Raw genomic sequence first — 26451 nt, 5'->3', positions numbered from 1 at the left:
TTTGTAGCATCATACCCAAGAAGACTCAAGGCTGTAATCGCTGCCAAAGGTGCTTCAACAAAAGTACTGAGTAAAGGGTCTGAATACTAATGTAAATGTCATATTTCAGTGTTTTATTTTCAATATATTTGCAAAAAAATTTTTTTACCTGTTTTTGATTTGTCATTATGGAGTATTGTGTGTAGATTGGTAAGTAAAAAAAAAAAACTATTTAATCCGTTTTGGAATAAGTCTGTAACCTAGCAATGTGGAAAAAGTCAAGGGGTCTGAATACTTTCCGAAGGGCCTGTATATAAGGTCCCACAGTTGACAGTGCATGTCAGAGCAAAAACCAAGCCATGAGGTCGAAGGAACTGTCCGTAGAGCTCTGAGACATGATTGTGTCGAGGCACAGATCTTGGGAAGGGTGCCAAAAAATGTCTGCAGCATTGAACGTCCCCAAGAACACATGGAAGAAGTTTGGAACCACCAAGACACTTCCTAGAGCTGGCCGTCCGGCCAAACTGAGCAATCAGGGGAGAAGGGCCTTGGTCAGGGAGGTGACTAAGAACCCGATGGTCCCTCTGACAGAGCTCCAGAGTTGCTCTCCGGAGATGGGAGAACCTTCCAGAAGGACAACCATCTCTGCAGCACTCCACCAATCAGGCCTTTATGGTAGAGTGGCCAGATAGAAGCCACTCCTCAGTAAAAGGCACATGGAGGTGCTTGGATTTTCCTATTTATTTCCTTTTATTTTTCTTTCTGCATTTTTGGAATGTTCCCATAATCAAGCATTTCACTGTTAGTCTACACCATGTTGTTTACAAAACATGTGACAAATACAATTTGATTTGTCTTGGGCCCCACTTTAGGACAGGACAGACAACACATAAATATCTTAAAATAAATAGTCTAGTTTCAATGCTTGTTTAAACTCAGTTTCCGACATTAAATAGCCTATAACCATGGTCATGGAATGGTATCCCTGTAAGAATAAAAGTAGACAGGGTGGTACTTGGCTTGAATGGAGAAAGCATTGGGAGACATTTCTTGCATAGTTTTGGAACCAGTCAGCTAACGCACACGTCAGATCTCTTTCGCATATAAAATAGGAGAGGGGGACACAAGAGAACCCAGTCAGCAGGTAGTTCACATTGCACACTCCGTGTTTAAACGTCTGGAATGATACATCAAAATTAGCCTTTTTCTTTACTAAGATCGTAAGAATACTATGTCAATAGACATGAAGATTTTAGCGCTTTCCTTTGTTGTTTTCCTCTATGGGAGTTTAAATTTGGTAAGAAAACATAATAATTCATTAATTCATTATCATTCATAGCCTACAAGAATATGCGTGATTGATTGCCAATGGTGGGTGATGCTTGATGGTGATTAAGATCCTCACTCCATCCTACAGTCTAATATTTTTAGGAGAAATCACATAAATTAAGTGAACATTTATCTTATAACATGTTTCTGTTATTTTAGGCATCAGCATCTTGTCCCTCCGAATGTTCGTGTCCTCGTGAGGTAGGCCTACCCAGGTGCGCGCCAGGAATCAGCTTTGTGCCAGACGGCTGTGGATGCTGCAAAGTTTGCGTGCGGCAGCTCAATGAAGACTGCAGCAAGACAGAGCCATGCGACCACACCAAGGGACTGGAGTGCAACCTTGGGGCTGCTTATGGCACAGCTAAAGGCATCTGTCGAGGTATGATAAAGTTGTATAGGAAACAATAATTCTGATACTCTGCTGTGGGCATTGATAGTCTATAACTTCTACAAATCTAGCTCCTATGGGTTTGGATGTAGAGATTTAGGTTTTTAACTAGTTTATTACAACGTTTTAAATGAGGAATTATGCTTTTGGTTTATTTACGGCGCATTATCTATAATTAGAATATTACACTTGACTAGGGTTGCAAAGCTACCGGTAATTTACCAAAGGTAGCGAATCTTCATTAATGCTGGTAATTAACAGGTAATAACTTTAGTAATTTATACTCGAATAACTTTTTTTTAAATGTAGTCATATATAGTATTCATTTTTATATCTGTGTCCATATTGTCCATGTTTCTAGTGGAAAGACCATATGGTTCAAGAGAAAATAGCCTAATTAATGAAAAAAGCATCTAATCAACAATGGCATTATTTTCATTTAACTTTGCAACTCTTCCAACTATTGACTTTTTTCACAACTGCCACAAGTTTAGCGCCAAACCATTTACAACAAAGACATAGTAAAATAAAAAAAATTGTGTACAAATAATAGTTCATGCTGAAACCCTCATTAAACACCAATGGTATTCATTAAGCTGATGGTTTATATTTAGGATAATGTTTTACAGCTTTGTCATTATATTTTCCATTTTAAAATCGTATTTGATTATTTTATATATTATACATGTAATAAGGCTACACAGAGGGCCAGAGATAATTACAGACACCTGTGATTATCTGAAGTACCCAAAAAGGCCACTAGATCTCATCTGATAAAATTCCCCAAAATATTTGAAAGTTACCAAAATTCTGGTAGTTATTTTACTGGTAAACTTAGAAAGTTTCCAGTAATATACCCTGCCTTTGCAACCATACACTTGACTCACATAGTAACAGTCTCCCCACCTGCTTCTCCAAACAGCCAAAACAGATGGAAGACCCTGCGAGTACAACAGCAAGATCTACCAGAATGGAGAGAGCTTCCTTTCCAACTGCAAGCACCAGTGTACGTGCATGGATGGTGCTGTGGGGTGTATTCCCCTGTGCCCCCAGCAGCTCTCCCTGACCAAACTGGGCTGTGCCAAACCCAAGCTGGTCAAAGTGCCTGGTCACTACTGTGAGGAGCTAGTCTGCCTTGAGGAGGGGAAAGTGTTGGGCTCAGCCTCAGCAGACAAGTTCAGAAAAGATGGCCGCAAGGATAAACATTCCGAAGATGACCTCACAAACAAGAACGAGCTGGTGTCTGTCGTCAGAGGAAGACTCAAGTCTTTACCTGGTGAGTCAATTGAACTCTGTTTAACCAGTGATTCGGTTAGTGGATTTATTGAGCTCCAATAGATGTTCAGCGTCAGTATACATCCAGAAGGAGTTTAAATGGTAAATCCATCTATCAACCATCTGGATGTATCATCCAGGGCCGTAGCCAGAAATTCGTTGGATGGGCCAAGTAGTATTTTTGTAATAATAACGTATCATTGTTTTGCTTTTGCTCAATCTGATTGGGTGGGCCTGGCTCTCCAGTGGGTGGGCCTGTGTCCACCCAGGCCCACCCATGCCTACGCCTCTGGTATCATCTCACATTAGATTTAAACCAGTGGAGGATGCTGAGGGGAGGACGGCTCATAAAAATGGCTGGAACGGAGCGAATGGAATGGCATCAAACCATGTGTTTGATGTATTTGATACCATTAAATTAATTCCGTTCCAGCCATTACCACGAGCCCGTCCTCCCCAATTAAGATGCCACCAACCTCATGTGATTTAAACTCATGTCCAATTTGCTTGAAGTTTTGTGGGACCTGGCCTCCATTGCACATTGACTAATTGTCTGGCCATCTTTTCCCCACAGCTTTCAGAAGTAAGCCTGAAAGTCGCCTGATGTCCAAGGGGAACAAGAGGTGTGTGACACAGACCACAGCCTGGTCCCCCTGCTCTCAGTCCTGTAGCACAGGAGTATCCACCAGGCTCACCAACAACAACAGCCAGTGCAAGCTGGTGAAGGAGACTCGTCTCTGTGAGGTCCGCCTTGATCCCAGTCAGCCTACTCCAGCCTCAAGGTACGCATCAAATCAAACTGACAATGCCATGCTATTACCGGGATGACGCTGAATCATAAGGACATGCATGTCTAGTCCATCAACATTCTGGTCTCCCATTGTTCTTGTTCTCCTCTCACCATCAGAAGGTTAAGAAGGGTAAGAAGTGGAGTCGTATTGAAAAGGCCAGCCCTCCATTGAAACTGACCTACGCAGACTGCAGCAGTGTGAAGAAGTTCCGTCCCAGGTACTGTGATTCCTGTCTGGACGGGCGCTGCTGCACCCCTCGGCAGACCCAGACTAAGGCGGTCTGCTTCGAGGACGGAGACACCTTCAGCAAGAATGTCATAGTCCTGTTCATGTGACTTTAACTGTTCCCATAGCAACGAGAGGTCCTCTGGGTTCTACAGGCTCTCCAATGATATCCACAAGTCCAGAGACTGAGGGGAAGGGAAGGTTGAGGGAATAAAAGTGTGGGACTCAATGTAAACTAGGATTACAAAGATGTGCACCGTTATGCTGGAGACATTTATTCCGATGATTTTTTTATGAATTGCTTCGTAATATTGGAGTGTTATTGGTTGCTTCGATATGGAGCGTTATGTTGAAATATTTCAGTTTATTGACAACTTATGTTTTGTTTATTCAAAACAAAAGTTTTGTATGCATGCCTATGTTTTTGTGTATCTATATACTTTTTTTTACAGTCAATATGAAAACATTGAAAAGACAGTGTAGCCATCTTCTTTGTGGCATTTACTAAAATGATTCATTCAGAAGATGTAAAATATAAATAAGTGCCATTGTTTTGAATATCACAATATTATTTGTAATATTTATCAATAAATTCTTTAAGTTCTATTAAGATATAATAGGCCATAATGGAAAATGATATTTGAGCATTTGTTTTTTATGTGTGCTATTAATAAAATATATGTATTTATGGAACCTGATGCTCTGTCGTGAATTAATAGATATCACAGAATCAAAGGGGTTTAGTGTTTGGTATCCCATTGGACAGTAGCGCTAACTTAGTTCTATTGGCAGTGCTTTCCCTAGTTTAATCTATCCATAGTTATTTTAGAGTATGGTTCCCAATAGCTTGTCCGACTCCATACTTAGGCAAGGGATACCTGCCCTGCTGTGTTTCTGGCTGACCCACTTCTGAGGGGATCTAGATTTGAATGGATGGATCAAATGTGTACATTTCTATCATCTAGTAGTTCATTGTATTGGTAAATCACATAGTACCATCTAATCCAGCTCCTACATTACACTCAGTCCCCAGAAACATCAAACCCTCATAAAACCTCTAAATACATCCATAACTGACATCAAGTCTATTTTCATACTGCAGGTGTCTATAAACAGATATGTGGGTCATGATCCAACTGCTGAGAGACTGGTAGGCACATAAGGTGAGGGAGTGCCAAACCTGATGTGCCGTGTGTGTGTGTACAATACTTTCCCTTCTGCCCAACATGTCAGGCATCAGCATGAAAGCGAGAATATCTTCCAGTAAATAGATGAGTGTATGAGACAGTGTGTGTGTGTGAATGAGAGATGCATACACCCAATCATGACTGCCAGTATTAAATATACAAGTTCTGACTTGGACCAGGGGGGGAAATTAGGGCATTGACGCACACAGAAGTGAAATCCATCCATCTTGTGTCTGAGGAGTACAATGGAGCTTTGTCTGTGAACACTTGAGGTGTGATGCCTGCTTTGGGGAAGAGGTCCACATCTGAGCTTTGCAGAATCCCATACTCCTCCTTGGACTGCCTCCAAGGTCTATTCCAAGTTAATGTCTATTGATCCTAACAGGTCATTAATTAGCTTAAGAGCCGACTCGTGAGGATTTGGTCAATTTCATTTCAATCAATTCAAAAAGAAAAATAGGAAATTCCAATATCAGTTATTTCCTAAATTGAAATGGAACTGACCCCAACCCTGTGAGGCAGAGAACTTGACTGACATTAGTAGCCTCTACCCTATACCCTAGGGTTTGATGAGTTTACATAATATCAACTCACCGCCAGACAAATGCAGGCAGGATTATGACTCAACCAATACTTAACAACAGTCCCATAATCATGACATAACCAAATGGTGGCCCAGTACACTAGGTATTCTGGACAACTAATCAATTGCAGTTTTTTTTCTCTTCATGGTCAAGGTAGTCAAGGCGTAAGCATTGAGGTGTTTCCTATACTCACCACAAAACGTTCTCTTCTGTGAATGCTGTAAAAGAGATGTTTGAAACTCCCAATTACAGCCTCTCCAGTCTCTGGCTGTAATTTAGAAATCCTGGATCTGTGCCTTCAACGATGAATGGCAAAGCTGAATAGAATGAAGTCATCATCACACTCTTTGGTCCAACTCATGACGTCCAGCTAATACACCCTAACAAAGAATGTATGGCTATCTAAGTCAGTGAAAGGGCAACACAGTACAACAGTAATTAGTGATTAGGCCCAATGGGAATGACACTGTCCATCTCTGGCTGTCACAGGGAGGAACAAATGTTCCTGTATGTCATCAGACATGTCAAGTCAAGCTTATGTAACAAAGCACTGAGATGTGCCAAGGTTCCTGTTGGTAGGCCCAGGCTAGTTGAGTGTAAGTTATTTAAACTGGAGTCCTTTCAGTTTACCCAAAAAACCTCTAACTCATTATCCTGGTTCACATAAACATATCAAAAGCAAAAACAGAGGCCAAGAGGGGAAGTAAAGAAGCATCCTGTGGTTCACGTCGCTACTACGTTTGTTGAATTGTTTGTTATTGCCTTTTACATAACTGAGACTGTGTTGGTTCTGTATTGGATATCTGGAGATCCTGTGATGAAACCAGGCCTGACAGCTGAAGCAACTGTACCTTGTTTTCGGATGTTGGCATTCCATCAGATTGCATGATGTTAGGAGAAGAGGAAACAAAGTGTTGACTGACTACTCCTGAGAAAAACCCTGGAGACAGTGAGATCCCAAACAGGCCATGAAACTGGCTCTCAGAGGCTCCCAAATCCTGCACAGCACGAAGAGTGATATACAAACTTAAGACGAGAGAAAAACACATTGGCTCTGGCGGTTCTGTCATTTGATTATGTGATGAAAACAGTCTGTACAATATGCAATTATAAACTTTATTGAAACTCTATTTATAAATGGACAAAAAGTATTAACTAATCTACATAAACATTTACATGTATGTCTTTAATAAACATTAAATGAATATGTGACAATTCATTGCTTCTCCAAAACACATTATTATTCTTAAATAAGGATCAAATTGTACAGTACACATGATTGAACCAACAACACACATAACATACCGCAAACACACATACCTGAGTAATCTGTAAGTCGCTCTGGATAAGAGCGTCTGCTAAATGAATAAAAATAAATAAATAATCATCATTTTAAAAAGTAGGACGATCCAAAACTAGACGGTGCCTGTGGTAGTCCCTCATCAAACATGGTGGCGTAAGAGTTTTTGAGGAAGTCTACGTAGTTCTGAATGCTCTGTTTGTGGCTTTCTGACTGGTCCAGGCTGAGCTGCAGGTCCTTTAGACGCACCTCAAACTGCTTCTCAGCCTGCAGAGCAACACAACCAATCAATCTCTTTATTGACATTTGTAGTGCAGTTAGGGTAAAACAAAAATCGGATAGAATATGTTCATTCACATAGGACAATAAGGCTTCACGCTCAAACTCAAAACAACAGTTATTACTCTAAACACTTTCAACATAATTTAATTCACCAAGGAATTCAATCCATTGACCTGACAAATGTACAGTGCATTCAGAAAGTATTTACACCCCTTGATATTTTTCCACTTTGTTACATTATAGCCTTATTCTAAAATTGATTAAATCACCCGCTCTGAAGCGATCTGGAGCAGGTTTTCATCAAGGATCTCTCTGTACTTTGCTCTGTTAATCTTTCCCTCGATCTTGACTAGTCTCCCAGTCCCTGCCGCTGAAAAACATCCCCACAGCATGATGCTGCCACCACCATGCTTCACCGTAGGGATGGTGCCAGGTTTCCTCCAGATGTGACACTTGGCATTCAGGCCAAAGAGTTCAATCTTGGTTTCATCAGACCAGAGAATCTTGTTTCTCATGGTCTGAGAGTCCTTTAGGTGCCTTTTGGCAAACTCCAAGCGGGCTGTCATGTGCCTTTTACTGAGGAGTGGCTTCCGTCTGGCCACTCTACCATAAAGGCCTCATTGGTGGAGTTCTGCAGAGATGGTGGTCCTTCTGGAAGGTTCTCCCATCTCCACAGAGGAACTCTGGAGCTCTGTCAGAGTGACCATCAGGTTCTTGGTCACCTCCCTGACCAAGGCCCTTCTCCCCCGATTGCTCATTTTGGCCGGGTGGACAGCTCTAGGAAGAGTCTTGGTGGTTCCAAACTTCTTCCTTTTAAGAATGATGGAGGCTACTGTGTTCTAGGGGACCTTCAATGCTTCCCCAGATCTGTGCCTCGACACAACCCTGTCCCGGAGCTCTACAGACAATTCCTTTGACCTCATGGCTTGGTTTTTGCTCTGACATGCACTGTCAACTGTGGGACCTTATATAGACAGGTGTGTGCCTTTCCAAATCATGTCCAATCAATTGAATTTACCACAGGTTGACTCCAATCAAGTTGTAGAAACATCTCAAGGATGATCAACGGAAACAGGTTGAACCTGAGCTCAATTTCGAGTCTCATAGCAAAGGGTCTAAATACTTATGTAAATATGGTATTGATGTTTTTAATTTTAAATAAATTAGCAAAAAAAACTGTTTTCGCTTTGTCATTATGGGGTATTGTGTGTAGATTGATAAGGATATTTTTTTATTCAATCCATTTGAGAATAAGGCTGTACCGCAATAAAATGTGGAAAAAGTCAAGGGGTCTGAAAACGTTCCAAATGCACTGTATTACAGTGCCAGTGGCGACCCGTCATTCAAGGCAAGTGGGGCTGAGCCTGTTTAGCTGAATACTTTCCGAATGCACTGTATGTACTACTATGCTTTAAAATAAAAAATGGTCTGACTCATTGGGTATTGTATGGCATCAAAAAGTACTGTACTGTGTTCTCATTAGCTTTGAGGGATATGGGGGAAAATGTCACATGGTTTGCAGTAGGCAATCGTAGCTACAGTGCCTTCAGAAAGTATTTATACCCCTTGATTTAGTCCACATTTTGTTGTCTTACAGCCTGAATTCAAAATGGATTAAATAAATAAAAAAACTCACCCATATACACACAATACCCTATAATGACAAAGTGAAAACATTTTTAGAAATGTTAGCAAATGTATTCAAAATGAAATACAGAAATATCACATTTACATAAGTATTCACACCCGAGTCAATACTTTGTTATTCTTCAAGCTCTGTCAAATTGGTTGTTGATCATTGCTAGAGAACCATTTTCAGGTCTTGCCATAGATTTTCAAGTAGATTTAAGTCAAAACTGTAACTCGGCCACTCAGGAACATTCACTGTCTTCTTGTAAGCAACTCCAGTGTAGATTTGGCTTTGCTGGAAGGTGAATTCACCTCCCAGTGTCTGGTGGAAAGCAGACTGAACCAGGTTTTCCTCCAGGATTTGCCTGTGCTTAGCTCCATTACGTTTCTTTTTATCCTGAAAAACTCCCCAGTCCTTAATGCTTGCAATACCCATAACATGATGCAGCCACCACTATGCTTGAAAATATGGAGAGTGGTATTCAGTAATGTGTTGTATTGGATTTGCCACTAACATGACACTTTGTGTTCAAGACAAAAAGTGTATAGCTTTGCCACCATTTTTTGCAGTATTACTTTAGTGCCTTGTTGCAAACAGGATGCATGTTTTGGAATATTTTTATTCTGTACAGGCTTCCTTCTTTTCACTCTGTCAATTAGGTTAGTATTGTGGAGTAACTACAATGTTGTTGATCCATCCTCAGGTTTCTCCTATCACAGCCATTAAACTCCAACTGTTTTAAAGTCGCCTCATGGTGAAATTCCTGAGCGATTTCCTTTCTCTCTGGCAACTGAGTTAGGATGGAAGCCTGCATCTTTGTAGTGACTGGGTGTATTGATACACCATCCAAAGTGTAATTAATAACTTCACCATGCTCAAAGGGATATTCAATGTCTGTTTTTATTTTATTTTGACCAATCTACCAATAGGTGCCCTTCTTTGCGAGGCATTGGAAAGACTCCCTGGTCTTTGTGGTTGAATCTGTGTTTGAAATTCACTGCTCAACTGAGGGACCTTACAGATAAATTGTATGTGTGGGGTACAGAGATGATGTAGTCATTCCAAAATCATGTTAAACACCATTATTACACACAGAGTGAGTCCATGCAACTTATTATGTGACTTGTTAAGCACATTTCTACTCCTGTCATAAAAAAGCTGTTCAATACTTAGACTCAAGACATTTCAGCTTTTCATCTTTTATTAATTAGTACACATTTCTAAAAATATAATTCCATTGACATTATGGGGTATTGTGTGTAGGCCAGTCACAACAATTAATTAATTCAATTTTAAATTCAGGCTGTAACACAACAAAATGTTGAAAAAGTCAAGGGGTGTGAATACTTTCTGAAGGCACTATGTGATTGTGTCTGGTACTTACTGACTGCTTGCTTTGTTTCATCTGTTTCAGCTCATTCTCTCTCCTGCTCTTCTCAGCTTCCAGCTCCAGGATTTTGGTCTGAAGGGAACTTTCTCTGGAGATGGCTTTGTCTTTTACTTTGGAAACCTTGGCATGAAAGAAATATAAAGATGAATAAAGATGAAACCACACCCTCGACAGCAACTAATCTCCTAAAAAACACCATCTTCAATTCGCTTCTGTGCCTTTCCATTCCCTTCTGGGAACATTGGTTCCACTTAATATATACCTTTATTCTGAGCATTTGAATTTGCTTCTATATACATACAACAGATTTGAATAAAAACATATGCTGAGTGTATGAGCATTAAATACTGTCCACATCCACACATTATATCCTATCCAGGAGCCATCATACAGTACCCAGGGGTTAAAGCAAAAAATAAATCACATGACTGAAACAGGTTAATCTCAGATCCATTGTCTGGGGCCAGGTTAACCTCCCCTTTCATGTACAACTAAATAAAAGTAATGACCATCATGCTTTTAAGGAAAGAGGATAATTTTTTGACATGTTTTAAACTGCAAGTTTGACCAATTCCAGTCCTTATATGACGAAAATCCGTCGCAGTGATGGAGAACTTTAACCCGAGTACCTGTTGCCTGACATCGGCCACTGCTGCCTCCAGTTGTCTGTTGAGAGCCTGGCAGTCTGCTGAGCGCTGTTCTAGCTGCCTGCTGCTATAGTGTAGTGCCTCCTCCTGCCCTGCCAGCCTACGGACCAGCTCCTGGTTCTCCCCATGAAGCTCCTCCATCTGCCTGGAATACATCATTAGCAATACATAAGGAACACATTCATAACACATTCGTAACCCATACATATAAGTCATAAGCAGTACATTAACATTTCAGAACATTTCAGAATTCACCCAGGTCAGGCTTAAAAACATATTAAAAACAATACAATATGTCTTCAATGTCACTAATTGAAAACCAAAAAGCAAATGGAAGAATGTATTAATTCTTTCAAAGAAGAGAAAGTAATAATCTTACTTTTGAAGAGCATCCATTTTCTGCTGTAGCTGTGAGTTGGCCTCGTGGATAGACTCTTTCATGTCCACCGATGATCTCATCTTCTCCCCTTGTCTCTCCACCTGGATGCACAATAATCATACATTCAGAATTGTGGTTGGGAAAAAATGTAGTAGGACTGTGACTGAATGATATCATAGATGCTGAACGTATGTTCAGTTTAATAGTATTGACTATGGAGACATGAATGAGGGTTTAAGCACATAGAGTACAATACCACAAAGAGTTCTACCATGGAATTACATTGGCTTATCAAGTTATCAACACAGCACACAACACTGTACAATGATGATATGAGCAACATTCAAAGGCAAGCATTGATTGAACAGGGCTGAAACATTAAACAGAAACACAGTTTAAAACAGTTTAAGGTGGTCATCAAGGCTTTACAAACACAGAAACTACAAAAGGGGCACATAGGGTTGCGACCTAACTTCATTTTACTGCACTCCAAGTACATCCAATCACAAACCTTACTTGCCCATCTACAGATTACATATTGTCTTTACTGCTAGATGCACACCTTAACCTGCAGTTGTCTAATGGCCTCTGCCTTGTCTGCACATCTCTTCTCGGAGCGCTTCAGGTTGTCCTGGCACTCCGCCAGACTCTGCTCCGTGGTGCTCAGTAACTCGGGGTACTCTTCCAGTTCCTTCACGCGCCCCTCCAGCTCCAGCCTCACCTGGGGTCCGGGGGAGGGGCGTGCAGGCCGGCAAGGCAGGGGGTCAGAGAAATGTTAATGACTGATTGGCTGCACCTCTCTGAGTAGCTTTCACCGACTGGACCTTGACTGGTAACTGAAGCATAGGTAACGCATGCGGAAGCAGGGCATGGCCATTCACCATTTTTTCTCAGAGAGAATCTTTGGAAGGCTTTCAGAAAAATGAGGTTAAATCAGAAGCAGCAGTTAAGTTCCAGTCCTGTTAAACTGACGTGTCGATAGGTGTACCATAGTTAGGATGCAGACTTGGGAACCTTAGTGATCACTGAATTCTAAATGACAGCATACGTTGGTTTTCACACCGAGGATAAATGTGAAGCTGTAAACAGTGCACTTTGAAATGATTAACAGCACAGGCAAAGCCTTTAAGAACCAATACAGTGGGTACCAGAAAGAGACAAATACAAATGTTAGTAAACAAATATCAAACACACAGGATATCACATTCATTTTAATTTCACTGAACCAAGTAGTGTGTGTCTCAAACTATTTCAAGAATTTGATATTCTTACACATGTTGAGTGGGCTCTCTCTTGCTTCAATTTTGAAGGACGCAAAACAATTTAAAGAGATACTTCGGGATTTTGGAGTCAGATGAACTTGTGGATACCATTTTTATGTCTCTGTGTACAGTATGAAGGAAGTTAGAGGTAGTTTTGAGAGCCAATGCTAACTAGCATTAGCGCAATGACTGGAAGTCTATGGGTATCTACTAGCATGCTAGCTCATCGCCAAAATCCAGAATTATCCCTTTAAGACAAAGCTCTTTACACTGAATGTAGCCAACAGAAGACTTTACCTTCTCTACTTCTGCATCTCTTCCTTCTCTGATGTGCTCTGCTTCCCTCAGAAAACTCTCCAACTTTATTTTCAGATCATCCACCTCCATTTGAAGCTCTGCCGCCTGAGAGATGTGCGATAAGAGGTTAATAAAACAGACAGCTGCTGCCTTACCTTTTAGTCTCGCAATACATTTGTATAGGATTAGTAAGTACGGGAACTTGGATATGTGGTGGGGTGTGGGATCCCTACCTGACTCTGATACTGTTCTGCTTGGTCTTTCCTCTCCTGTGAGACGGTGCTCTCCTCTTTTAGCGCTGCTTCAGAATGGACCAGCTGCAGCTCCAGCTCAACGATAGACGCCTGGAACCAGAGATAAATACACAAATGTGATCCTGAACATGGTGGGAACAAGCCACATACTAATAATCATACATACACTCCCCTCCATATGTATTTGGACAGTGAAGCTAACATTTTTAATGTGGCTCTGGGCTCCAGCATTTTAGATTTGAGATCAGGCGACAGTAGAGAATCTCACCTTTTATTTGTGGGTATTCATACATATCTGTTTTACTGCTTAGAAATGGAAGCACTTTATGTATCTAGTCCCCCCATTTGAAGAAGTCATAAGTATTTGGACAAATTCCCTTTTGTGTATTAAAGTGGTCAGAAGTTTAGTATTTGGTCCGATATTCCTACCACACAATGACTATATCAAGCTTGTGACTCTGTTGTCGTTGTGCTTTAGATCATGTTTTGCCCAATAGGAGCTGAATGATGAGTCATTTTCTTTCTAAGTGAGTAGATAAGATGTTTCTGAACACATGTAAATTAATCCTGATAATGCCATGATTAAGAAAAATCATGAATGAATCATGAATAATGATGAGTGAGAAGGTTACAAAGGCTACAATAAAACATGTTAACTTCTCATCATTACCAATAACAGGGCAGGTTAGCATTTTCAGGGGGTATGATATTTGTACCACTGTACACCTTACTACTCATTATTCATGATTATCCATGATCATAGTAGCATGCACATTAATGTAGAAGTGTTCAGAAACATCTTCTATTCTTACTTTCACCATTCAGTTCCTATTGAGGTAAAAATAATCCGAAACACAACCAAAACAAACTGCAAATGCATGCAACAAGTTTGTAGTCACAAGCCTGATATACCGTAATTTTCGGACTATAAGCCGCGCCTTTTTTCCCATTTTTCGACCCTGCGGCTTATATAACGGTGCGGCTAATCTATGGATTTTTACAGCTAACGGCCACTAGAAGACCTAAATCTATGGATTTTACAGGTTACAGTCCACCAACTTTAACTCTATGGGCTCTATGACCGGTCCGCGCCCCCCACCTTTAAGCGGCGGGCTCCAGCAGGAAAGGCTGGAGGCCGGAAAAGAGTGAGACAGGTAGCGCGCAAAAGTAAAAGTGGAACCGAGAGTGGTGCGAGAGACAGAACGAGAGACAGAACGAGAGCAAGACAGACAGACATTACGAGAGCGAGACAGTTAGTCTCTTTCCCGACAATCCCCTCTGTGCACGAACCCTTACATATGGTAATTAAACATTAAAACACCTGCGGCTTATAGTCCAGTGCGGCTTATATATGTACACATCATTCAATATCATTCAATTTAGCTGCTGCGGCTTATACTCCGGTGCGCCTTATAGTGCGGAAAATACGGTAGTCATTGAGTGCAAGGAATATGGGACCAAATACTAAACGTTTTACTACTTTAATACACTATATATGAATTTGTCCAAATACTTAGGACTTCTTCAAATGGGTGGACTAGATATATAAAGTGTTTTCATTTCTAAACGGTAAAACATGTATGAAAAAACCCTCAAATAAAAAGGTGAGATTCTGTACTGTCGCCTCATATGAAACATTTGATCTCAAATCCTAAATGCTGGAGTATAGAGCCAAATGTATAATGTTAGCTTCACTGTCCAAATACATATGGAGGGGAGTATATAAACATATCATCCTGTATTAAGGTGGGAATAAATTATACATGCTAGAATATACAGAAAAGGTACACAAATTAAAAAGCAGTAGAGCTAGGTTTGTTATACAGTGGGGAAAAAAAGTATTTAGTCAGCCACCAATTGTGCAAGTTCTCCCACTTAAAAAGATGAGAGAGGCCTGTAATTTTCATCATAGGTACACGTCAACTATGACAGACAAAATGAGAAACAAAATCCAGAAAATCACATTGTAGGATTTTTTATGAATTTATTTGCAAATTATGGTGGAAAATAAGTATTTTCCTACCCAATTTACAGATGTAGTAGTTTAGATAATTTGTGGCTACTCTATGGCTCAAGGTAAAGTTTTAGTCAAACAGGGAAATCAATAGTGTTTGGTTGGTGCACACACAACTTAAAGGTCTATATTGATGTTTAATTTTCCTACCTTGAGGGTTGCGTTCTCAAGGCCAATGTCTCCGTTTTCAGCGTTTAGTTTTTCCACTTTTAGCAGTAAGACCTCATTTGCAGCAGTGAATTCCTCCCTCTCTTTCTGTAGCTTTGCAGTAATGTCTGCTATTTGGCTGTAATGAAACATCAATAAGCAATTGCCACTTGCCCACAAATCTGAAAAGCTTAAAAATTAAAGAACACCATTTATTCAAAGACCTAGATTAACAATATGCCAGACTTTTTTTTGTGTCGAGGTCAAAATGTGAAATGACATACCCTTTCAGTAGTCCTATCTGTGCATCAAGTAGAAGTCTTGCATTTGTCTTCTGCTCCTGTTGTCTCTTCCACGTGTCCCTCTCTGAACAAGCCTCCGCCAGCTGAACATCCTATATGTCATCATGCCACATAACATAAATCAGTTTACTGTCAGTGGCAAGAAACTCACCAACAACAGGATACCTGGGTCCTGTTCAGTAGGGAACACCATAGCAAAAGTAAAAAAAGCCTTTAATCTTCATTTTTAGTATGGAACCGTTAGCGGAAAATACACTGAGTGTATAAAACATTAGGAACTCTGCTCTTTCCATGACATAGACTGCCCAGGTGAATCCAGGTGAAAGCTATGGTCCCTTATTGATGTCACCTGTTAAATCCACTTCAATCAGTGTAGATGAAGGGGAGGACACAGGTTAAAGAAGGATTTTTAAGCCTAGAGACATGGATTGTGTATGTGTGCCATTCAGAGGGTGAATGGGCAAGCCAAAATATTTAAGTGCCTTTGAACGGGGTATGGTAGTAGGTGCCAGGCGCACCGGTTTGAGTGTGTCAAGAACGGCAACGCAGCTTGGTTTTCAAGCTCAACAGTTTCCATGTGTATCAAGAATGGTCCACCACCCAAAGGACATCCAGCCAACTTGACACAACTGTGGGAAGCATTGGAGTCAACATGGGCCAGCATCCCTGTGAAACGCTTTTGACACCTTATAGAGCCCCGACGAATTGAGGCTGTTCTAAGGGCAAAAGGGGGTGCAACTCAATATTAGGAAGGTGTTCCTAATGTTTTGTACACTCAGTGTATAACAAACAATCAGAAACGACAAGGTCTACAGATCGATCAGGAAGAACACAACTTAGCAAATCAAGTCAAATTGTATTTATTACATGCGCCGAATACAACAGGTGTAGACCTTACAGTGAAATGCTTACTTACAAGCCCTTAACCAACAATGCAGTTTTAAGAAAAATACGTGTTAAGAAAGTATTTACAAAATAAACTGAAGTAAAAAATAAAATAAAATGTACGCAGACGATGTGATTCTCTACTTAACAAACATACCAGTCAGTTCCCGCCACTATGGATGAAATACAAAGTGTCGTATCTGGGTACAAACTAAATACAGGGAAATCAGACACAATGACGGTAGGTCAACCAATATCCCAAGACATCAAAACTAAGTTTAAACTTAAATGGGATCAAAATAAACTGAAATACTTAGGGATTACTATCCCCCAAGATCTGATGACACTACATCAGTATAACTTTGGAACACTGGAAAACCAGCTTAAACAGGGCCTACAAAGATAAAATAACAGGAAGAATTGAAACAATTAAAATGAAATGTTCTCCCAAGATTTGTACTCCTGTTCCAGAATCGACCAATAACTATTAGTCCAAATAATTTTTGAACAGTGGGACACAGGCCTGAGTAAATTCATCTGGAGAGGAAGAAAAGCCAGTGTCAAACGTAAAACAATCAAACAACGTAAACAAGCAGCGGGACTAGGCCGCCCAACTAAAATCAATTATTGTATGGATGAACCCAGCATCAACCACTAAATGGAGACAGATGGACAAAACCAATAAGTACTACTATTTTTAGGAAGACAATCAAACACACACTAGGAAGATCAAAAAATACCTGTATAAATAACATAAAGGTCTGGACAAAGATCACCAAAACAAAAAGCATCCAAACAGACTTGATCTACCTGCGAGAAATTGGAATGGACGGAGACTTTAAGCCAAGTACGATTGGTGATACATTTAAATTATGGGCTAAAAAAAGACTGACCAGGTATCATCAGATGTTCACAGATAAGGGGATAGATATATTTGAGAATCTATCAAAAAAAATACAACCTTCAGAACTCTGTTTTACAATCATTTACAAGTAAGAAGTTATCTTACTAAAGCAGTAGGACCTAATAAAACGCTTAATGATATCCATCCTTTAATTAGATATATAGCAAAGACATCTAACAAGGTAAATGCCAAGAATGTGCTGGGGCACATATACAGAATGATTGAAGAAGAAACTAAATATGAGAATATTATAGTGGTAACCAATTGAAAAGACAAGGTGCAAATAGTAATAACCCCAGAGGACTGGGAGGACATATCTAGAAGAACAACTAACTCTCTACTCTGGAGGGAATACTCTTGGAAAATTCAGTCAAGATGTTTCGTAACTCCTATAATACAACAACAATACAACCGTGACATCACACCAAATTGCTGGCGTAACTGTGGGGAGAGCAGGGCTAACCACACCCATATACTATATTCCTGCCCAGTCCTCAGTCATTTCTGGACCGAAGTATACAACGTATTGGATGATACGCTTGAACGCTCACTTTCTCTAAATCCAGAACACATGTTCCTAGGGAGAACCCCTCATGCACTGGTCCTTGAATCTGATAAGTACCTTTTCAGAATTCGGAGAATAACAGCACTTAAACAGATCCCTAGATACTGGCTTAAACCGCTGGCACCACAAATAAGCAATTGGAAAGAAACAATTAATTAAATCTATAGTATGGAAAATGATAACTCATAGAATAAGAAACCAAATGACTATTTGAGATATGATGGGGAAAAAGTATACAAAAAACAGACATTATATTGTGAAATATTTATAGGCCCTAACAGGAGATAAAATGTGTGTGAATTGGTGCATGTATGCGAGTGTAGAAGTGCAAATGTGTGTACGCATGAGGGGGTACGCGTCTGTGTGTGTGTACCATTATATTGTTTTATGAAATGCTGATTATTGGCCTGTTTAGGTTAATTATTTCCTTTTCAGAATCTTGTTGTGATCTAAAACCAATAAATAAAAAGTATTTTAAAAAATACAATTAAAAAAGCTGTGGTATTATTGGACAAGTTCATGTAGTATCTCCCCGTTTCAAAACATGTTCTCCATACTGAACAAAACTCTGGTGAAGAGAATCTAAGTTGAAGAGAAAATGGTGACCGAGAAACTGATTCCCAACATTACCCACACATACCTTCTCCCTCAGCTGAGTATAACATTTATCCACAGCAGCTTCGAACCTCTCGGCCCTCTGTTTTTGGGCACGGGTGGCCTTCTTCAGGGCCTCTTTCTCCTGTTCTGCCTTCTCAGAGACACTAGAGATCTCCCTCCTCAGACCATCTATCTCCAGCTTCTGCTCAGTCAGCTGCCTCTCCAAACCCTGGGAGAAAGAAAGAGAGGGAACACACACTGACTGTTTAAACTTTCAACATATCTACAGTTGAAGTCTGAAGTTTACATACACATAGGTTGGAGTCATAAAAACTTGTTTTTCAACCACTCCACAAATTTCTTGTTAAGAAACTATAGTTTTGGCATGACACAAGTAATTTTCCAACAATTGTTTACAGACAGAATATTTCACTTTTAATTCACTGTATCACAATTCCAGTGGGTCAGAAGTTTACATACACTATGTTGACTGTGCCTTTAAACAGCTTGGAAAATTCCAGAAAATGATGTCATGGCTTTAGAAGCTTCTGATAGGCTAATTGACATCATGAGTCAATTGGAGGTGTACCTGTGGATGTAATTCAAGGCCTACCTTCAAATGCAGTGCCTCTTTGCTTGACATCATGGGAAAATCAAAAGAAAGAACTCAGAAAAAGAATTGTAGACCTCCACAAGTCTGGTTCATCCTTGGGAGCAATTTCCAAACGCCTGAAGGTACCACGTTCATCTGTACAAACAATAGTATGCAAGTATAAACACCATGGGACCACGCAGCCGTCATACCGCTCAGGAAGGAGACACGTTCTGTCTCCTAGAGAGGAACGTACTTTAGTGTGAAAAGTGCAAATCAATCCCAGAACAACAGCAAAGGACTTTGTGAAGATGCTGGAGGAAACAAGTACAAAAGTATCTATATCCACAGTAAAACGAGTCCTATATCGACATAACCTGAAAGGCCGCTCAGCAAGGAAGAAGCCACTGCTCCAAAACCGCCATAAAAAAGCCAGACTACGGTTTGCAACTGCACATGGGGACAAAGATCGTACTTTTTGGAGAAATGTCCTCTGGTCTGATGAAACAAAAATAGAACTGTTTGGCCATAATGACCATCAGTATGTTTGGAGGAAAAAGGGGGTCGCTTGCAAGCTGAAGAACACCATCCCAACCGTGAAGCACGGGGGTGGCAGCATCATGCTGTGGGGGTGCTTTGCTGCAGGAGGGAGTGGTGCACTTCACAAAATAGATGGCATCATGAGGAAGGAAGATTATGTGGATATATTGAAGCAACATCTCAAGACATCAGTCAGGAAGTTAAAGCTTGCTCGCAAATGGGTCTTCCAAATGGACAATGACCCCAAGCATTCTTCCAAAGTTGTGGCAAAATGGCTTAAGGACAACAAAGTCAAGGTATTGGAGTGGCCATCACAAAGCCCTGACCTCAATCCTATAGAAAATCTGTGGGCAGAACTGAAAAAGCGTGTGCGAGCAAGGAGGCCTACAAACCTGACTCAGTTACACCAGCTCTGTCAGGAAGAATGGACCAAAATTCACCCAGCTTATTGTGGGAAGCTTGTGGAAGGCTACCCGAAACGTTTGACCCAAGTTAAACAATTTAAAGGCAATGCTACCAAATACTAATTGAGTGTATGTAAACTTCGGACCCACTGGGAATGTGATGAAAGAAATAAAAGCTTAAATAAATAATTGTCTCTACAATTATTCTGACATTTCACATTCTTAAAATAAAGTGGTGATCCTAACTGACCTAAGACAGGGAATTTTTACTAGGATTAAATGTCAGGAATTGTGAAAAACTGAGTTTAAACGTATTTGGCTAAGGTGTATGTAAACTTCTGACTTCAACTGTACATACTTATCTCTAGCCTGGTGAAAACAAATAGGATTTCACTCATGGACGACGTCCATCTTGGATGGGTTGTAGAAGATTATTGCCCACTATTCTTTGTGAAACAGAAATGTCTACTTTTTGCTGTCTTTCTTCCCAACCGTCCCATACATCACACACACAGGCTGGAAGCATAATACTGACTGCAAACTGTGTCCTTTACTTTATCCGTCTTATTCTACAGAGAGAATGGCTAGGGCTTAGAAATACACATTTCCCAACTCTGACAATATAGTGATTGATTGACTGACTGATAGACTGATGCCTGAACTTGTGTGTTACCCGGAGCTGCACGGTGAGACGGTTGTTGTCGGCCTCCTTGCTGTGTAGCTGGCCCTGCAGGTGAGCGCGTGTGGTCTCCACAGACTTGGTGGCATGGACCGCATTCTCTGTGTTCTCCTGTGGCGCATCAAAGCAGAACGAGATGGTGTGAGGACACTGCTTTCATACAGTATGATTTATACCTTTAAACCTTTAATACAATATGTTTTATCATGTACAAATTGTGGTCATCACTTATGTGCAGTCACATCCAAAATGATTGGCACCCTTGATAAAGATGAGCAAAAAACACCATATAAAATAAATACAAATACTGAGATATATATTGTATGCTCAAATAACATTTTTATTATTTACATTAATGCAATTGCTTGTGAGGATAAGGGCAGTTGGCCTTTTTCTATGTCTTATGAGATTGAAGAACACATTGGGAGGGATCTTAGACCAACCATTCCTTCATATAGAATCTTTCCAGTTCCTTGATGTCCTTCAGTCTGCGCTTATGAACTGCCTTCTTCAATTCAAATCACAGGTTTTCAATGGGGTTCAAGTAAGGAAAATGAAAATGGCCATTGCAAAATGTTGATTTTGTGGTAAATTTCTTTGTGGATTTTCATGTGTGCTTGGGGTCATATTGTCTTGCTGTAAGATCCACTTGCGGCCAAGTTTCAGCCTCCTGGCAGAGGGAACCAGGTTTTTGGCTAAAATGTCCTACTACTTGGTAGAGTTCATGATGCCATTGACAAGGGCCCCAGAACCATTGGAAGCAAAACAGCCATATAACATCAAAGATCCACCACCATATTTTACAGTAGGTATGAGGTTATTTTCTGAATATGCATCCTTCTTTAGAGGCCAAACCCACCACTGGTGTTCGAGGCCAAAGAGCTTTATTTTAGTCTCATCTGACCATAGCACATGGTTCCAATCCATGTGCCAATGACGTTTAGCAAACTCCAGGTGTTTACATTTGTTGGTTGCTCTCAATGAAGGCTATTTGTATGGCAACCCTTCTAAACAGACTATTGGCATGGAGGTGGTGTCTAATTGTAGATCTGGAGACTTCGTGACCCCAAATCTCCAACTGTGGCCCTTGGACTTCTTTTGCCTCTCTAACCATCTTCCCCACTGTGCGTGGGGATAAGATACACTTGGGTCCTCTAGAAGGCAAGTTTACCACAGTTCCAGTGGTTTTAAACTTCTTAATTGTTGCATTAATACTGATATATTTGTTTTTTCAGTAGTTTTTTTGTACCCATTGCCTGATTTATGAAAGTCAACAATCATTTTTCTCTTTTCATTTGTAAGTTCTTTGCCTTTCCCCATGGTGATGGATGACAAATTGATTTTACATGCGTGTTACCAAATTTGTGTGAAACAGGAAACCATGAAAGGCCACAATACAGTTCATTAAGCTGAGATTGACTTAAAAATTAGAATGTTAATGCAGTTGATTATAATTATTTGTATTATATTATATAAGAATTGTTAGGGGTGCCAATAATTTTGACACCTATCTTTTTTAGATTTGTTTTAACTTGTTAAACAAAATATCTTTCTCTGAGCAATTGTATTTGTATAAAATACTAGAATTTCCCCATTTTTTGGAGCATACAATATAGCTTGGTATTTGTATAATTTATATTTAAACAGTAATTTTTGCTAATCTTTATCAAGGGCGCCAATAATTTCAGATGCGACCATATTTCATGTGAAATGAAAGGCCAAAGCTTACCATTTCTTTCTTCCTCAAACCCATCAGTTCATCCACCCTTTTTTCTTTATCATTCAAATGTCTTTTCAAATGCTGGTGGAAACAAAAGAACAACAAAAACATTTGATCTTACTCACAGTACAACTGTAAAATGACAAATGTGTATAGTGAACAGGAGCAGATGCTTTTCTATCCCAAGTGTCTTACAAAGTTAGAACACAAGTTCAGTACATGTGGCCCATGCAGGACTGAATCAAATCCCCAACCTTAATGTAGCTAACACCATGTTTCAACCCATTGAGCCATCTGAACTACTGCACTGAATTACCCTACCCTCTGGGCGGCAGGTAGCCTAGCGGTTAAGAGTGTTGGGCCAGTAACCGAAAGATTGCTGGTTAGAATCCCAGAGCCGACTAGGTGAAAAATCTGTCAATGTGCCCTTGAGCAAAGCACTTAACCCTAATTGCTCCTGTAAATCGCTCTGGATAAGAGCATCTGCTAAATGACTAAAATGTAAAATTTATAATCTGCCAAGAGGAGCTTAACATATTGGCAGACCATACAGCTCTGGAGTGTCTGAAGTTCTCTTTTTTTTACCCAAATGAGGAGCAATTTACCAGATTATCACACTCAGCCTGTGTAAGCTTCTTTAGTAAGAGATCGATGTGTTTGTCTGTCTCCATTCGAGATGCCTAATAAAAGGGAGACAAAAAGAGGAAGTCAAATCATGTTATTTCAAGCAACAGTTAAAAAGACAAAGTTGCAATAACAGTTTCCTTTAGTCCACAGGTCAGTATAATGCATTATGTTGCCGTTATAATGGATTGTAAAACTTGTCATAAGCATGACCCCCTTATAAATTGCAACCTGACAGTCATTCAAAGTAGTAGTCATTAGCCATCAGATTATAACTGGTTGATAAGACCAACCTCTGCATCCTGCAGGTCTTTGAGTTGCTGTCGAACAGACTTGTTAATCCGTTTAAAAACCTCCAACTTCTCCAGCAGAAGGCCTCTCTGCCTTGACATCCGCCGGTTATCAGAGGCAGAGTGTCTTGAGTCCTGTATAATAGAAGGATAAATTACATTCTGCTTTTGACACATTAAACATTGTTAATGAATTGAACATTTTGATATCATGTTGTACATCTCAAAATAATGACAGGTGCACTGTCAGCATATCAATTATAAAGGACTTCACATACAGCAAAATCATCCTCCAGGGTCTCCTTGAATGACATGAGCTGTACGGCTGCAGAGTTGGCCGCTGATTCTGCATCCATCAATGTTTTCATCAGGGGACTTTTGTCCACGGTGGCTCCATAGTCTCCATAGCTAAGTATAACGACAAGAGAGAGAGAGAGGATTTGAAATCAGTTGGATCCACACTGAAAGCTATTTGTGGGCAAGTGTGTGTGGCCTCAATGTTTACTATCCCTTAATAAAACTGTGTCTCATGGGCCTCACCAGTTACTCTCCATCTCTGGGGTTTTGGTGTAGACACTGCTGCGTATCCTGCTCCCTCTCCCAGGCTCGGAGAAACCGTCTAGATCATCATCTAAAGAGTCCTGGTAGGGATCCTCAGGAGACATGGCTCTCATTCGCGTGCAAGGTGGATCAGAGGACTGACTATATGGTTAGGCTTACATTAATGCTTTCCCATGACTGCTTGCCTATAATAATCCCATTCTCATTTTCTAATAAATAAACTAGACAACTGTAATGACAAGGAAATTATGAAAAATATTGTTGCATAGACAGCATATGATAAGATTACGCAGACAACATCAGTGTATAATATAATGCAAGTATAGCTAGAATTTTATTTAACTAACCAGTCTCTTACAAGGAAATTGTCCAAGACAACAACTATTTCCTCTAATAGTATGTATTGTCAGGATACAAACAGTGCGTGTTCTTTTACCATTATCTTCTAGCTGAGCTGATCCATTCTGACCTTCACTTTCAGAGTTAAAGAACAGTAGCTAGCTAGCTAGCAAGCAGAACAAGTTCAAGTTTGCTACCTAGCTAATTTGGCCAGTTAGTTAGAATTGCGAAGATGGAATGAAAATACAAACCGAATTTGCAGTAGGTAAGACACATATCCTATGATCAAGAAGTAGCTAGCTAAATTGTGTTTTTTACCTTCATTCACTACGGTGCCTTTTGTCTTGTGTTACTGCTATTCAACAGCTGATGCTCTCTGTAGGAAACGGTTGTCACTAGTTACCACAGCCACAAAGTGGCTATATCGTAAAAATTCATTAAAATAAAAATTAGCTTTTTGGTCTTAATTAAAGTTAGGGTTAGGCATACGGTTAGCAGTGTGGTTAGGGTTAGGTTTAAAATCAGATTTTAAGAAGATAAATTGTAGAAATGGGCGGGGTTTATGACTTTCTGGCTGTGGTAATTAGTGACGACCGTAGGAAACGAATGGCGTTCGTTGCACCCATTGGTTGATTTGAGTCCCGTCTATTTGTTCTGCGATTCGAGATTGGCTAAGGCATTGGACGTAACGTAAACAAACCCCACTAGAGCGTGGTTGTTGTTAGCAAACCAAATGAACCAAATGGCCGTTGGGGGTTGATTTAACCCATCCACATGGATTTTCTGTATTAAAATATTTCGAGTCAAACCGAAAGAAAGTTGTACGAGATTCAAATGCTAGTACCAAAGACAGTTTGACTACTCTGTGCTAGTACAGTGAAGTCAAATGGCATCCACGTTTGGAGAGGCCCATAGAGGACTCATCTTTGTATCGGTGCCATTATTGAGTCTGTGACAGCATCAACGCCTTCTTCTTCTTCTTCTTCTTCTTCTTCTTCAGTGGGGTTTATCGGCGGTTGGCATCCAACGTTATGGTGCATTACCGCCACCTACCGGACTGAAGTGTGGGCAAGAGACAGGGATAAACTAAATCCTACCTGCTAACCCCGTTTCTCTTTAAAAAAAATAAAAAAAATATTTGAGACTATATCTAATGACGCTCTACTCAATATACTCTTTAAACTAATTTCCTGTATCCCCTTCTCCCTCATACTAAATCTAATCCTCTCTCTTTCCCTCTGATACTGCCCATGCCGTAGCAATACATGCTCCACAGTCTCTATTTCCTGACAATAATCACACTTTCCTGATGGATGCTTTCCTATCACGTTTAATGTCTTATTCAACTGGCTGTGTCCCACCCTTAATCTTTTAAAAATAGCCTCCTCTCTTCTGTCCCTTCCTGCCGTCCTCCCATCCCCGACTTTCCTCTGTACTTGAAATAAATGCCTTCCCTTATTATTTATATTCCACTGCTCCTGCCATCTCTTCACCATCACTGTATATATCAGTCTTTTTGCCTCTGCCTTGCTCATTGACACTTCAACATAAACATCCCCACTACTAAGTGCTTGTTTAGCCTGTTCATCTACCGCCTCGTTCCCCTCCACCCCAACATGGGCTGGAACCCAAGTAAATCTTATCTGAATACCCATCTGTTTAATCCTGCCATGGGTTTGTAGCACCTCATAAAGCAGGTATTGTCTGCTACGTGAGCGAAAGCCCTGGAGACTCATTAACACTGCACATGAATCAGAGCAAATAACTACTCTGTCTGGCTTAACTTCCTCCACCCACTGCAAGGCCAACAGTATGGCCATCAGCTCCTCCGTATATACAGCCAGATTATCTGTAATATGTTTCCTGACTTCCACCCCACATTCCTGCACTACAAATGCTGACCCAGTACGTCATGTCCTTGGATCTTTTGAACCATCTGTGTAAATGGCCACAAAATCCTGATACACAGTTTCCAGACGTCTCTTAAAGAAATCAGCTGGATCAACACCCTCCCTTTCTTTCTGTAGTCTCTCCAACACTTCCAGATCAACTACTGGAGACAGGAGTAGCCATGGTGGATTTACAGGAA

General features: G+C 40.3%; 1 protein-coding gene and 1 pseudogene across 3 annotated transcripts; one reads left to right on the top strand and one right to left on the bottom strand.

Moving 5' to 3' along the window:
- The first annotated feature begins 1222 nt into the window (after positions 1 to 1222).
- On the top strand, positions 1223 to 4176 carry LOC121581329 (annotated as a pseudogene).
- Positions 4177 to 6860: 2684 nt separating this feature from the next.
- On the bottom strand, positions 6861 to 24811 carry LOC121581076 (outer dense fiber protein 2-like). Of its 3 annotated transcripts, none has more exons than XM_045224774.1 (17): positions 24681 to 24811; positions 24003 to 24160; positions 23741 to 23870; positions 23466 to 23597; positions 23154 to 23228; positions 22558 to 22629; positions 20823 to 20939; positions 18657 to 18842; positions 15645 to 15754; positions 15364 to 15499; positions 13179 to 13289; positions 12946 to 13050; positions 11949 to 12107; positions 11387 to 11487; positions 10990 to 11152; positions 10355 to 10480; positions 6861 to 7325 (listed from the first exon to the last, which is right to left on the bottom strand). In XM_045224774.1, exons 1-17 carry the CDS (start codon positions 24684 to 24686, stop codon positions 7146 to 7148), a joined length of 2067 nt encoding a protein of 688 aa, XP_045080709.1. In that variant the 5' UTR covers positions 24687 to 24811; the 3' UTR covers positions 6861 to 7145. The 3 variants fall into 3 exon arrangements, with proteins under 3 accessions (XP_045080709.1, XP_045080710.1, XP_041752379.2); XM_045224775.1 differs by having other exon boundaries at positions 24003 to 24164; positions 24681 to 24810; XM_041896445.2 differs by lacking the exon at positions 11949 to 12107 and having other exon boundaries at positions 24681 to 24809.
- Between the last annotated feature and the right edge of the window lie 1640 nt (positions 24812 to 26451).

This window comes from Coregonus clupeaformis, chromosome 14 (genome assembly GCF_020615455.1).
Source record: "Coregonus clupeaformis isolate EN_2021a chromosome 14, ASM2061545v1, whole genome shotgun sequence".
Taxonomy (NCBI): Eukaryota; Metazoa; Chordata; class Actinopteri; order Salmoniformes; family Salmonidae; genus Coregonus; species Coregonus clupeaformis.
This window is presented reverse-complemented; position numbering and strand designations above follow the sequence as displayed.

Coding starts and splice junctions, on each gene's coding strand:
- LOC121581076 (XM_045224774.1), bottom strand. Junction 11,153..11,386: donor AAAATGGATGCTCTTCAAAA/GTAAGATTATTA, acceptor GATGTATTCCAG/GCAGATGGAGGAGCTTCATG. Junction 7,326..10,354: donor TGAAACAAAGCAAGCAGTCA/GTAAGTACCAGA, acceptor GTTGCTCTGCAG/GCTGAGAAGCAGTTTGAGGT.